Source organism: Manduca sexta, chromosome 1 (genome assembly GCF_014839805.1).
Source record: "Manduca sexta isolate Smith_Timp_Sample1 chromosome 1, JHU_Msex_v1.0, whole genome shotgun sequence".
Lineage (NCBI taxonomy): Eukaryota > Metazoa > Arthropoda > Insecta > Lepidoptera > Sphingidae > Manduca > Manduca sexta.
In genome coordinates, this window is record NC_051115.1 from 5295307 (window position 1) to 5306970 (window position 11664).

At 37.3% G+C, this 11664-nt stretch overlaps 1 protein-coding gene across 6 annotated transcripts in view; it reads left to right on the forward strand.

Annotated features, from left to right (window-relative positions):
- The window catches only part of LOC115452845 (lysosomal alpha-mannosidase), a 42867-nt gene extending 32533 nt beyond the window's left edge, over positions 1-10334 (forward strand). For 4 of the 6 annotated variants that reach the window (XM_037438787.1, XM_037438719.1, XM_037438753.1 and 1 more), the window contains exons 9-16: positions 657-790; positions 3448-3540; positions 4251-4380; positions 5016-5094; positions 6323-6443; positions 7453-7558; positions 8206-8296; positions 8883-10334. In XM_037438787.1, coding sequence (XP_037294684.1) covers positions 657-790; positions 3448-3540; positions 4251-4380; positions 5016-5094; positions 6323-6443; positions 7453-7558; positions 8206-8296; positions 8883-10300 — 2172 coding nt within the window. In that variant the 3' untranslated portion in view covers positions 10301-10334. The remainder of the gene's footprint in view (positions 1-656; positions 791-3447; positions 3541-4250; positions 4381-5015; positions 5095-6322; positions 6444-7452; positions 7559-8205; positions 8297-8882) is intronic. The other 2 variants (XM_037438664.1, XM_037438696.1) reach the window with 1 other exon arrangement.
- Positions 10335-11664: the final 1330 nt, after the last annotated feature.

The window sequence follows — 11664 nt, forward strand, 5'->3', positions numbered from 1 at the left end:
GTTTTATTTAACTTGACTACGTTTGTCACATCGGCAGTCCATTCATAATTGTTTTTTTTAAACATGACCTTTATTCGTCTTTATTATTTCTTTATTTATATCGGCTTAACACACTGGAGTTGTGTGAGCGCTGTAGTTGCTCGCAACCTGAACATGAACCGAGCTGAGGGGAACTAACGGGGCACGAACCTCGACTCTCGGACACTGAGAGAGGATGAGACATCAATGATTATGGACGCGTAGTCGTAGCGAACTAATAATCTAACTAATTCAGTTGTGTTTATGAGTGATTATCACTTTAAATCACGTGACGCACATGCTCGCAAGGGTACGTAACGCAATTTTTGAAGATTTTTGTATTTGACTACCGCGCTGAGGTCCTGGGTTCAAATTCCGGGTCGGGCCAAAATTGTGATTGACTTTTTCCCTCTTAAAAATTACTCTGAGTCAGGAAGTTGTCGGTGTGGTACCTCCATGCCAAGCACGTAAAATCGTTGGTCCTGATCTCTCTCCGGTCATGTCTCACCGGACTATGAGAAACAGAGTGCTTGTGTACTGCACACTCGTGCACTATAATATCTCCTACTGATTTCCGTTAAGATTGGCCGTCGAAATTCGTTTAGAAATCACTCACTAAACAAAAGTTGTACAAACAGATCGCAGTATTCCTAGACTACGTGAAGAAGCAATCGTTGCACTATCGCACCCAAAACGTGATAGTCACCATGGGGGGCGACTTCACGTATCAAGACGCGAGCATGTGGTACAAAAACCTTGACAAACTTATCGAGTGAGTATACTATATAGCCCACGCCAACACATTAAAATAAATATATTTACGAACTAGCTGACCCGACAGACGTCGTCCTGTCTTAACTATGTGTGCACGCATTCTGTCGATCGCTGACAGTTATTTCAAACCACTGACAGTTATGTAAAATTATTATTTTCTTTAAGTTAGCTTAAATTTTCTAATTTCCCGCGCAATTTTTTGAATTTTTTCTTTCATAAGAACCTTCTCCTGATAATATACACAACATAAAATAAACAGTGAAATCGGTCCAGCCGTTCACGCGTGATGGCGTGACCAAAGGAAATAGGGATTTATTTTTATATATATCGAAGATTTTATTGTAGTTATTTATATTACTAGCTTTTGCTTGCCGCTTTGCCCGTGTGGAGTTTTTCGGAATATTTTTTCCGACTTGATATGTATCGTTATATTATAACCAAACTACACAAAATCATTATAAATTGTATTCTATGTGTTATTCTGATGTATAACCAATATTACTGTAAAGTTTCATCCAAATCCGTTCAGTAGTTTTTTCGTGAAAGAGGAACAAACATATATACATCCTCACAAACTTTCGCATTTATAATATAAGTAGGACTAGTAGGATTTTCTCGCCACGTTTCGAAAACTGCAGCCTTCGTGGTCACGGGGCAGATTGAGATGTTGGTCGTTCGTATGTCAAAATTAAAATATCTACCTAAAGTTTACAATAGGGTATTTGACTTATTTTTATTTAAAAAAAATATAAAATATGTACCTACGTCGTATAAATTATAAAATAGAAGAAATCATTGAAATCTGTTGAAAAAACCACAAGTTATAAGCCATTGAAATTAGGTAGGAAAAAGTTGCATGTGACGTCAGCGGATATTACGCTGCGTGCGAAAGAAAGAGATGGAGCGATATCCTCGCCCGCAATGCGAGTTGCAGTCTTCGAAACGGACGAAACTGATAATATAAAAAACCGCGATAAAGTCCGGAAAATAGTTTTATATCAATGTCTAACATTCGCGTACACATTTAACATTTTAGAGCAATTTCCTTAGTTTTTCCGTTAGAATCTTCTATAATGTATAAGGCAACAAGAAATAAGATAACCCACGCCAATATATTGAAACAGAAATACGAACAAACTTAATTAAAATCTATTTGTAATTATATTACTATAGTATAGTAAAATAAATAAATAATTAAAGAATAATAATAACATACCCACTAACTTTTAAAATTGGGCACGTAGACAGATTTATTATTGATCTGATTTTTTATTTCTAAATGTTTATTTTCTATTAAGCTATCTCATGTAGTTGCCTGCCATTCAAACTTCAATTAGTTCAAATTTTTTGTATTACTTTCTACTTGTATGTAATATTGTTAATTTTGTTGGCAACCCTTAATAAAAAAAGAAAAATAATATATATTGAATTCTAAGGAAACTGGGGCTACTCAGAACAAGAACAAGCATGGGGCTATGATCTACAAACTTCATAAAGTCCATCTCTATCTAAACATAACCTATAATTTAATTACTTGATTGACATGACATTCTAATATTTCACTTTTTAACACATCTTCATAAAATTGTAACTTGATTATTTTTATAAATCGTACTCCATTTTTATGTGATGAAAGTAATTCAGAACTCAGTCTATCTGTGTGCCAAAGTTCATCCAAATCCATTTAATGCGTTATGCGGAATTCGCTAACAATTATATTTACTAAAACCGTGTTTTCATTATGCTAGTACTTTGCATGCTTTCATCTTCAGCAAAGAGTTCTAATTATAGAGCGGACATTGGGAAGATTGTCATAGAAAAATTTTACGATTATGTTATGTTTACTCAAAATACTGTGAAATAGTAAAATAATGTAAAAATACTATCCCTCTTATTCATAGACGTTATTTATCTAAGGATGAAGCATTGCTGTGATAACAAGTCTGTTTCTCAGCGTTGTTTACCTGACAGCTTGTTGTTTGTTCAGCTTTGTTTATCTGACAGCCAACTAGATTCAAGTTGTTTCTCAATATTAGCCAATCACAACGGCCCTATCTCTACGCACTGCGAAGGCTGCCATGCCGTCAGCACTGAGAAACAGACTTGTTATCACAGCAAAGATAAAGCGTAAATGTTTTCCATGTAGTAATTTGCATGTTTTAATGCGCATATTAGCATATTTTCTGCAAATATGTTTTTGTATTTGTTGGGGGACACACACTTGCGCAGCTATGTAAGTGCACGTGCGTAGTTGTGCGAGAACGCTGTGTCACACCATACCTCCCGTATAAAAGCAACGCGCGTCTTTGTTTAATTAGTACGTCTTACGATTTGTTACTATTACCATCTAAGTACGCCTCTGTGTATTAAACGTACTCTGGAGTTTTAAAATACATAATATATTCAGTGTCATCTTTGGAGTTTCATTATAGCTAGAGTTGCGACTCCCATACATTACATCAAATACACAGTCAACTCTACAGTATTAATATCTAAGGACGCTGTGACATCTTGTCATACGGACATTTCAAATAATAAGACTTATTACCATTAGGTAATCATTTTTAGAGCTCTTTGGTCCCAATGTTCGGTCTATAATTATACTGTTTAATGTCTTTGTTTAGAATTGTTTTGATCATTTGCATTATGTTTCAGATATGCAAATCTCAAGTCAGCCAAAGATGGGTTGAATGTTAAATTGTTTTATTCTACACCTACGTGTTATTTGAAGTCTGTGAGAGATGCCAAGTAAGTATTTTTTATGTAATTTTTTTTATAAGGCCATTGTAGTGACCTCACTGCTCCTGATGATAAGTGGGGTCCAATAGAATGTCGACTGACGACATGATTACCCCTCAGTCGACACAATTATGTTGGAACTGGATATACACAGATCCCGGAACGCGACACCCGTGGGCCACTATGGGTTTTAACACCTTGTACGGTCGATATCCGAGCGAATATAAAATACCTACCACGCACATAAAAGAATGTAGATATATGCTGTCGCGGACTTTTATTACTAACTATGTAAGACAAACAATCCCACGGTACATCATCTTTGTCTAACTCCTACGGTTTAGGCAGCGTACGCCAAGATAACATTTTTTTCCGACTTACTTGATATGTATATATTATGACCTAATTACACAAAATCATTATAAATTGTAGCCTATGTGATATTCTGATGTATAACCAATATTACTGTAACGTTACATCCAAATCCGTTCAGTAGTTTTTTCGTGAAAGAGGAACAAACATACATACATATATCCATCCTCACAAACTTTCGCATTTGTAATATTAGTAGGATAAACATAATATTACTTGCCCACTGTTGGTCCTATGCTTCAACTACTGAGAGATTAGACCTTAGCCTAATAAAGCCTTCATGTACGGGTTGACCTACTTTACATGTACTAAATACAAATCACTCATTAGTATGAATATTGTTGCAGTCCGGAGTTGCCGATCAAACAGGACGACTTCTTCCCGTACGCCAGCGACTCGACCGCCTACTGGACTGGCTACTTCACCTCACGACCAACCACTAAATACTTCGAGAGGGAAGGCAACAACTACCTACAGGTAAGATATAGAAGGGATATTAACGCCATCTATCGATAGAGTGCGGAATTAATTTTACTGTTTTTTCCCATTCCAAAATTTCCAATTTGTGGGAATCGTCAAACAACCAATATCTGTTTGCGGCCTTTTAGTTTTTTCCCTTTTTTTTCATGCTATAGGTTTCATTTTTTACCTATCTTTAATAAGCTCAATTTTATAGCAACTTCAAAAAAAATGTAGCAAACAAAAATTATTTTTCCGACGACTGCTAAAAATTATCAATTTTGAAATAGGTCATTATTTTATTAAGAGTGCGGTATATTTTATAGACACTAACGTCCATATAAACTATTTGTTTGTTAGATTTGGCGTTCCGAACATACACTATGTTCAACTGATTTGAACTTATATCCATTCAATCTGACTTTAGTGTGGTCAATATTGACAGCTTGTGGTTGTGTACGGAGTGACGCTTATGATATAAGAACTCGAGTCTAAGTGTAAACTTAGATTTGAATATAAATATTGCAAGTGAATAAATAGGTTATAACAGTGACGTTTTGCCATTTTAGTTAAGATTTTGAACAAATAGTTTATATGGACGTTTGTTTCTATAGAATGTACATCAATGATTTAATTGATAATGTTTTTTACAGATGGTAAAACAGTTGCAAGTGTTAGCAGGTTTGGAGGAGCACAACAAATTCGTTCTGAACGAACTGAAGAGTGCTATGGGTTAGTTCAATGTATGTAGATATTGTAACTTTGACTTTGCGGATGAACACCTCAGTCCCCCCCGTGACCATGAAGGCTGCAAAGTCTTCGAAACGTCGGGAGAAAATTATAATATTAAAACCGCGATAAAATCAGAAAAATAGTTTAATTTTAATGAGTTCAGCTGTTTAATAGACAAACAACTTAAGGACGTTTGTTGGTGGTAGGATATATATTATATCTGCCCGGATAGCGACCGTACACAAGGTGATAAAACCCGCCATAGTGGCACACGTGAGACGCGTTCCGGGATCTGTGTATATCCTGTTCCAACATAATTGTGTCGACTGAGGGGTAATCATCTCTCGTCAGTCGACATTCTATTGGACTCCAGTTACCATCAGGTGCTGTGGGGTCACTTTACTATGCTCTTATAAATAAACTCCGAAATACCCTATTTATAATCGACTTCAAAATATGGAAGATATTATCAATTTAATGTGTTTCTTTATGTTTGTTTTTGATTAATTTGTATACAGGGTTATTTGTAACACCAGTAACCTCGCGTGACTAGATAGCACACATCAATATATCTAGTCGTCATGTATGCTGGTGTTTTTAAAATAGCCCTGTATAATTATAGTAATCATTATTTCGATTTGAATAAAAAATATACAGGGTCATTTTGACATCGCGTTTCTAAATGAAACCACGTACTAATCTACTTGGAAATAACACTACAATAAGTTACTTGAGCCGTAGATGTAAAATAAATCAGTGTAAGTTTCGAACAAAATAAATATTAATAAAAAGTAATTTTAATTTTACGCGTCCTAAAGCCACTATTACTACTCTAAGATAATTCATCGTGACATCACACTTTCAGTCAGAAATACACCCACACGCCATATTCGCATTAAACTACAAAATGATCAAAAAATCATAAGACTTAAACCAGTATTTTTGGTGAAAATATTCGTCATTCATTGATGATTTTTGGCACAATATTAGCAGAGGTTAAGACGAGTATGTGGTTTCATTTAGTAACGCAATGTCAAAATGACCCTGTATAGAAAAAAAACATATACATATATTTGTCATAGTTCAATAATCATTTTTGATTACCCTATTGTAAAACACGATACTAATAACTTCTAGATCATAAACAAGGAAATTTTGCATTACGTTCCGCGACAATGCGTTTTCCGCTTCCGCCTTTCCGCTCCCTTCACTCTCGCTCTCACTCCAGGTGTGATGCAGCACCACGACGCCATCACCGGCACGGAGAAGCAGCACGTCACCCACGACTACGAGCGGCTTCTCAACCAGGCGATAGACGACGCGTTGCTGATCGCGAGACAGGCTTTCAAGTGAGTGCACCGAGATGGACAATGCGGGTAGTCGTAGATGCCAAAAGTTCTTTAGCGTGTGAAGGCATCATAGCCCTCTTAATTAGAGAGGTTTGCAGCAGCTTTGGCAGTAGTAGAAACGGTTCCAAGCAGCTGTCTTAGTGCAACAAGATACTTCGAGTCCGTCTCGTCTGTGCCGAAAGCCATCAGTATATGACGTTATACATACGGTTGTATGAAGTTCCTTGCTCTACCTTACTATTTATTTTAAAGAACTAAGACACCGTCATTTGTCAATGTCAAATGTCAATATTATAATAGATACGTCACAACTGTCACTTTTAAAGAGAGGGAGAAACAAAAAAAACTGCCACTTCACTTCTTTTTTACTGCAAAGCAAAGGTTTACGTCTTGAGTCGTACATATGACGTCATTTGATGCTTACGTCGTTTTAGAATAAAACAAAATTCAAAGTGAAATTCATGAATGAAATATCTGAGTTTTGATAAAAGAAAAAATACGGGTCTCTTAATTTTAGATCTAGTTTCATAAAATATAAACATTTGAGTACGAAAAGTGAAATGTTGTCAATTATGGTGTCAATGTTTAATCCGAGTAAAGCCGGTGAGGTTGACAGTTACTTTATTACTGACGGCTGTGATTGAGTCGCAGTTTGAGAGTAGATATTAACGTTTTATATTCACGTATAATAGTAATATCAGCCCTGTATATACTGTCCCACTGCTGGGCCTCCTCTACTGAGAGGGATTAGGCCTTAATACACCACGCTGTAGTGAGCGTAGACTTCACACACACTCAAAATTCCTATAGAGAACTTCTCAGGTATGCAGGTTTCCTCACGATGTTTTCCTTCACCGTTAAAGCAAGCGATAATTCATAAAGAATACACACATAATTTTTAGAATAGTCAGGGTTTTGAACTTGCGGACATTCGTCACAGCTGTCCGTTTCACAACCAACTAGACTATCCCCGCTTATAAGCGTACACATTAATAATAAATTGTTTCAGTAAAGTGACACAAGGCGACGCACTCAAGCCGCCGCTGTTTGAGTACGCGCGCTGCCGTCTCAACGAGTCGAGCTGCCACGCGTCGGAGACCAGCGACCAGTTCATTGTGAGTGTTTCCAACTAGAGATATTAGGTCTCTCATACGTGAGGGTCCGCTTGGGTAGGTACCACGGCAATGTCTACTGCCGCCAAGTGTGTAGTCATTTGTGTTCCGCTTGGACATTGTAGCCAGTTTAACTACTGGACATAATAATTAACATCTCATGTCTCAGGCGAGCGCAGTGGAATACCAAACACTTTGTAATTCAAGGTGTTAGTGTTTCTGCTGTTTATAGGTATCGCTTACCATCAGACGAACGGCGAGCTCGTCTCGTCATTAAAAGCAATAAATTCAACTGTATGTTTTCGCCGCTGTCGTTTGCCGGCCGGACACGTCCCTGTGTTATGTTTGAGGAGGCCGATGGCTGGCACATGCGTCATACTCGTGAACGGGTGCTTGTGTGGACTGTTCTGTCCATTTTGCAGAATTTGGGCCTGATATGACGACACGCTATCATACCATGTGATGGGACATAGGGCGAAGAGTGGATGTCTTTCTCCACCTACCCCTTCAGGGATATAGAGAGATTTTTTTGTTTTTTAACACATTATAGATGCATTGTACTTATGACGTGGCACCATGGTCTCGGACCTTAGCCAGTTCCCCGGGGATGTCATAGAAAAAAAAATATTTATATGTAATTTATTTTTCAGATAACTGTATATAATTCTTTGGGCTGGGACCTGAAAGAAGCCTTGAGGATACCGGTAGTGGAGGGGAGCTACGAAGTTTACGCGCCAAATGGTGAGAAATTGTTTATGATATTTTTTAATGGAAGGACATGTACGCACAGATATAAAAGAATAAAAAAAAAACAGAATAAAGTTCCCCGGAATCAAAAGTATCGTCGGTAAGATGAAAAAAAAACTAACATCCGAATTTTAATAAAGAAGATGATTGGATGCTTGTGTAAGCCTGGGATCCTGTTCTAATAATTAATTAATTCGGAATCCAAAAGACCAGCTGCCGGACTTCAAGAGACTGTGAGATCTTTTTGCGTAGATCGGACAGTCAATATTTTTTTTTAATTTTTAAAAGTAACATTTTACAATTGTAAAATGTAGATAGATATTGTAATTGACTTTTCGCATGACCAACACCTCAGTCCCCGTGACCACGAAGGCTGCATAGTCTTCGAAACGTCGGACGAAAATTAAAATGTAAAAACCGCGGTGGAATCCGAAAAATAGTTTAATTTTCATGATAAAAATCTCCGGCAACGCACCGAGCGAGGCACCGGGCGGTTGCTTGATTCGCCTCCACCTAAAACCGCCTCTGTTTATGATATTAGCAAGAAGTAAATTTATGTAATAATGTTTTCATTTTCCAGGTCAAAAAATCGACTCTCAACTTGTACCCATACCTCCGCTGGTGTTAAAAATACCCACACGGCACTCCTCAGCCACCCACGAATTGGTATTCATTGCTCGCCTACACGCCCTAGGCATCAAGTCCTTCTACATTAAAAAAATAAAAAAGAACAAACGCGACTCGCACACACACGATTATTATAATGTTGGCAGTAATGTCAGAAGCCATGGACTAAACGTCAAACCGACGATCATAGACAATTTCGAAAACCGCGCCAAAAGGGATACGTCAGATTTAGACATCACTTTCCATTATTATCCAGGCTGTGTTGGTAATAACAGAGTGCCAGCTAACCGTAGTTCTGGCGCGTACATCTTCAGGCCCAACGCTACTTCACCTAAACAGTTAAATCCACTAACAACAGAAAACTTTAACGGGGTTTTAGTTGATGAGAAAAGGGTTGTGTACGACCAAAAAGTTTTGTCTGTAAGAAGGCATTATAAAGAACTAGAATTTATCGAAAACGAATGGTTAGTAGGACCTATTGATATATCAGATGACGTAGGAAAAGAATTCGCGGTGCGATATCAATCGGATATATTAAATAATGGAGAGTTTTATACAGACTCTAATGGTAGGCAAGTTTTGAAAAGGAAATTGAATCAACGTCCACAATGGAACGTGACTTTAGCAGAGCCTATAGCTGGCAACTATTACCCGGTTACAAATGAAATTTACATCGAAAACGGGGATAAGAGACTGACAGTTCTGACTGATAGGTCGCAAGGCGGCACGTCACTTCAAGAAGGTCAAGTTGAACTGATGTTACACAGAAGATTGTTGCATGACGACGCGTTTGGTGTCGGTGAGGCGTTGAACGAAACTGCGAACGGAGAAGGGTTAGTCGTCAGAGGGCGCCACAGAATATTTACGACTAAAGATGAAGTTCTTTTGAGGAAAAATATACTTCAATTACATCAGCAACCAATTGTGTTTGTCTCTGAGGCTCATATCCCTTACGACCAATGGTTGACTTTAGATAATTGTCATAGATTTTTAAAATCCAGCCTGCCTGATGGGCTACACTTACTCACTTTGGAACCGCGAGGCGAACAATTATTGCTACGATTCGAGAATTACAAAGATACGAACATGCAAATTGATATTTCCAACCTCTTTGATGGAATTAAAATTAATGGCATCCATGAAACAAATTTGGCTGGAAATCGGTGGAAAGAAGATGTAGAGAGCTTTGAATGGAGGAAAGAGAGGGAGTTTGCAGACAGTTTTAACAAACAGTATGGTGGTAACGGAGAAACAAGTCATGTATCCAGTAATGGACAAATTCAAGATGAAGGTTTTAATGTCGCTCTTAAGGGCAAGGAAATTAGAACGTTCGTGATAGATTATGATTTAGTCAAAAAAGAAACATTGTGATTTTATATTTTGGTAATAAAGTTTAGTTTTATAATGTTTTATATTATTTAAAGACATTTCTCCCTATACTGGTAGGAATAGCTGTAACACAACATGATGGTATGTCTCCCATATGTGAAAGTCCGCCTAGGTAGGTACCACCACAATGTCTTTCTACCGCCAAACTGTGTAGTCATTGTTGTGTTCCGGTTTGAACATTGTAGCCAGTGTAACTACTGGACATAATAATTAATATCTCATGTCTCAGGATGGCGAGCGCAGTGGAATACCAAACATTTGGTAATTCAAGGTGTTTGTGTTTCTACTGTTTATCGATCGTATGCGAACGGCAAGCTGTCTCGTCATTTTAAAGCAATAAAAAATATATATTTTAGTCCTTGATTTCCTACGCATTTTGGCAGTTCATAACAAACACATAATAAACCTCATGTCGTTTGTAACTTGACATACAGAATATGTCGTATCGTCTACGAAGACGTACTCCACATTTTCAGCGAAGGTGTCGCGGGGTAAGGGAACTGCTCTAACTCTTTGACGCTAGTCATCAATGACGTTTTACAAATAGACGCGTCATACACTAACAAAGTGGCAGATAAAAACGGCGCACTATTTGCTATAGTCATATACCTGTACATATAATTACAAATTGGCTCGAAGAAGGAATAAAAAGACGCAGCATACATTCGTTAAAAAGGATATATTATATACATCGACAGTTACGTAACAACGTTAGACTTAGTGCCGCACACTCATTGGCCGTCAAGTCGGGCAATTACCTTACTTTCATCTTGCCAGTATTGAGCTCGGACAACGTATCTATGTAATAAAAACATCTTAGCTAGTCATCGTAGTGTGCGTCTGCACTCATGCTAACGTACTCACTGCCCCATTCCTTTGATTTATAATAAAACAATACATGGTGAAATGGTTTCACTTTTATAGGTGTAAAGAAAAATCCACGATGGTACCTGTATGACTAACTTTCAATGAGAGGTTATTAAACTCAACTAAATAATAAAAAAATGCACATGTAATTATGTAATTAGAAAGAGTCATTTTTAATAATTTTCTGTCGTGAATTCGATTGCGAGAATTAACCAATCAAAACCACTCTTGTAAGGATATCAAAAAACTTTGTTCTGATTGGTCCAGTTTTAAAATAGATAGAAAAAAGTGATTGGGATCATTAGTTGAAAATGATCAACATCAGAGATCACTAAATTAAAATCAAAATCTTGTCTCTTTTAGTGTTATGGGTTTTTGAGTGGACTTTGGTTAAATTTATCCCCCACGCAAAACGATGCTCCCCGCCTGATGCCTCTAGCCTCCATAATAAGTCCTTTATTTTATTGCGCCTTTTTATT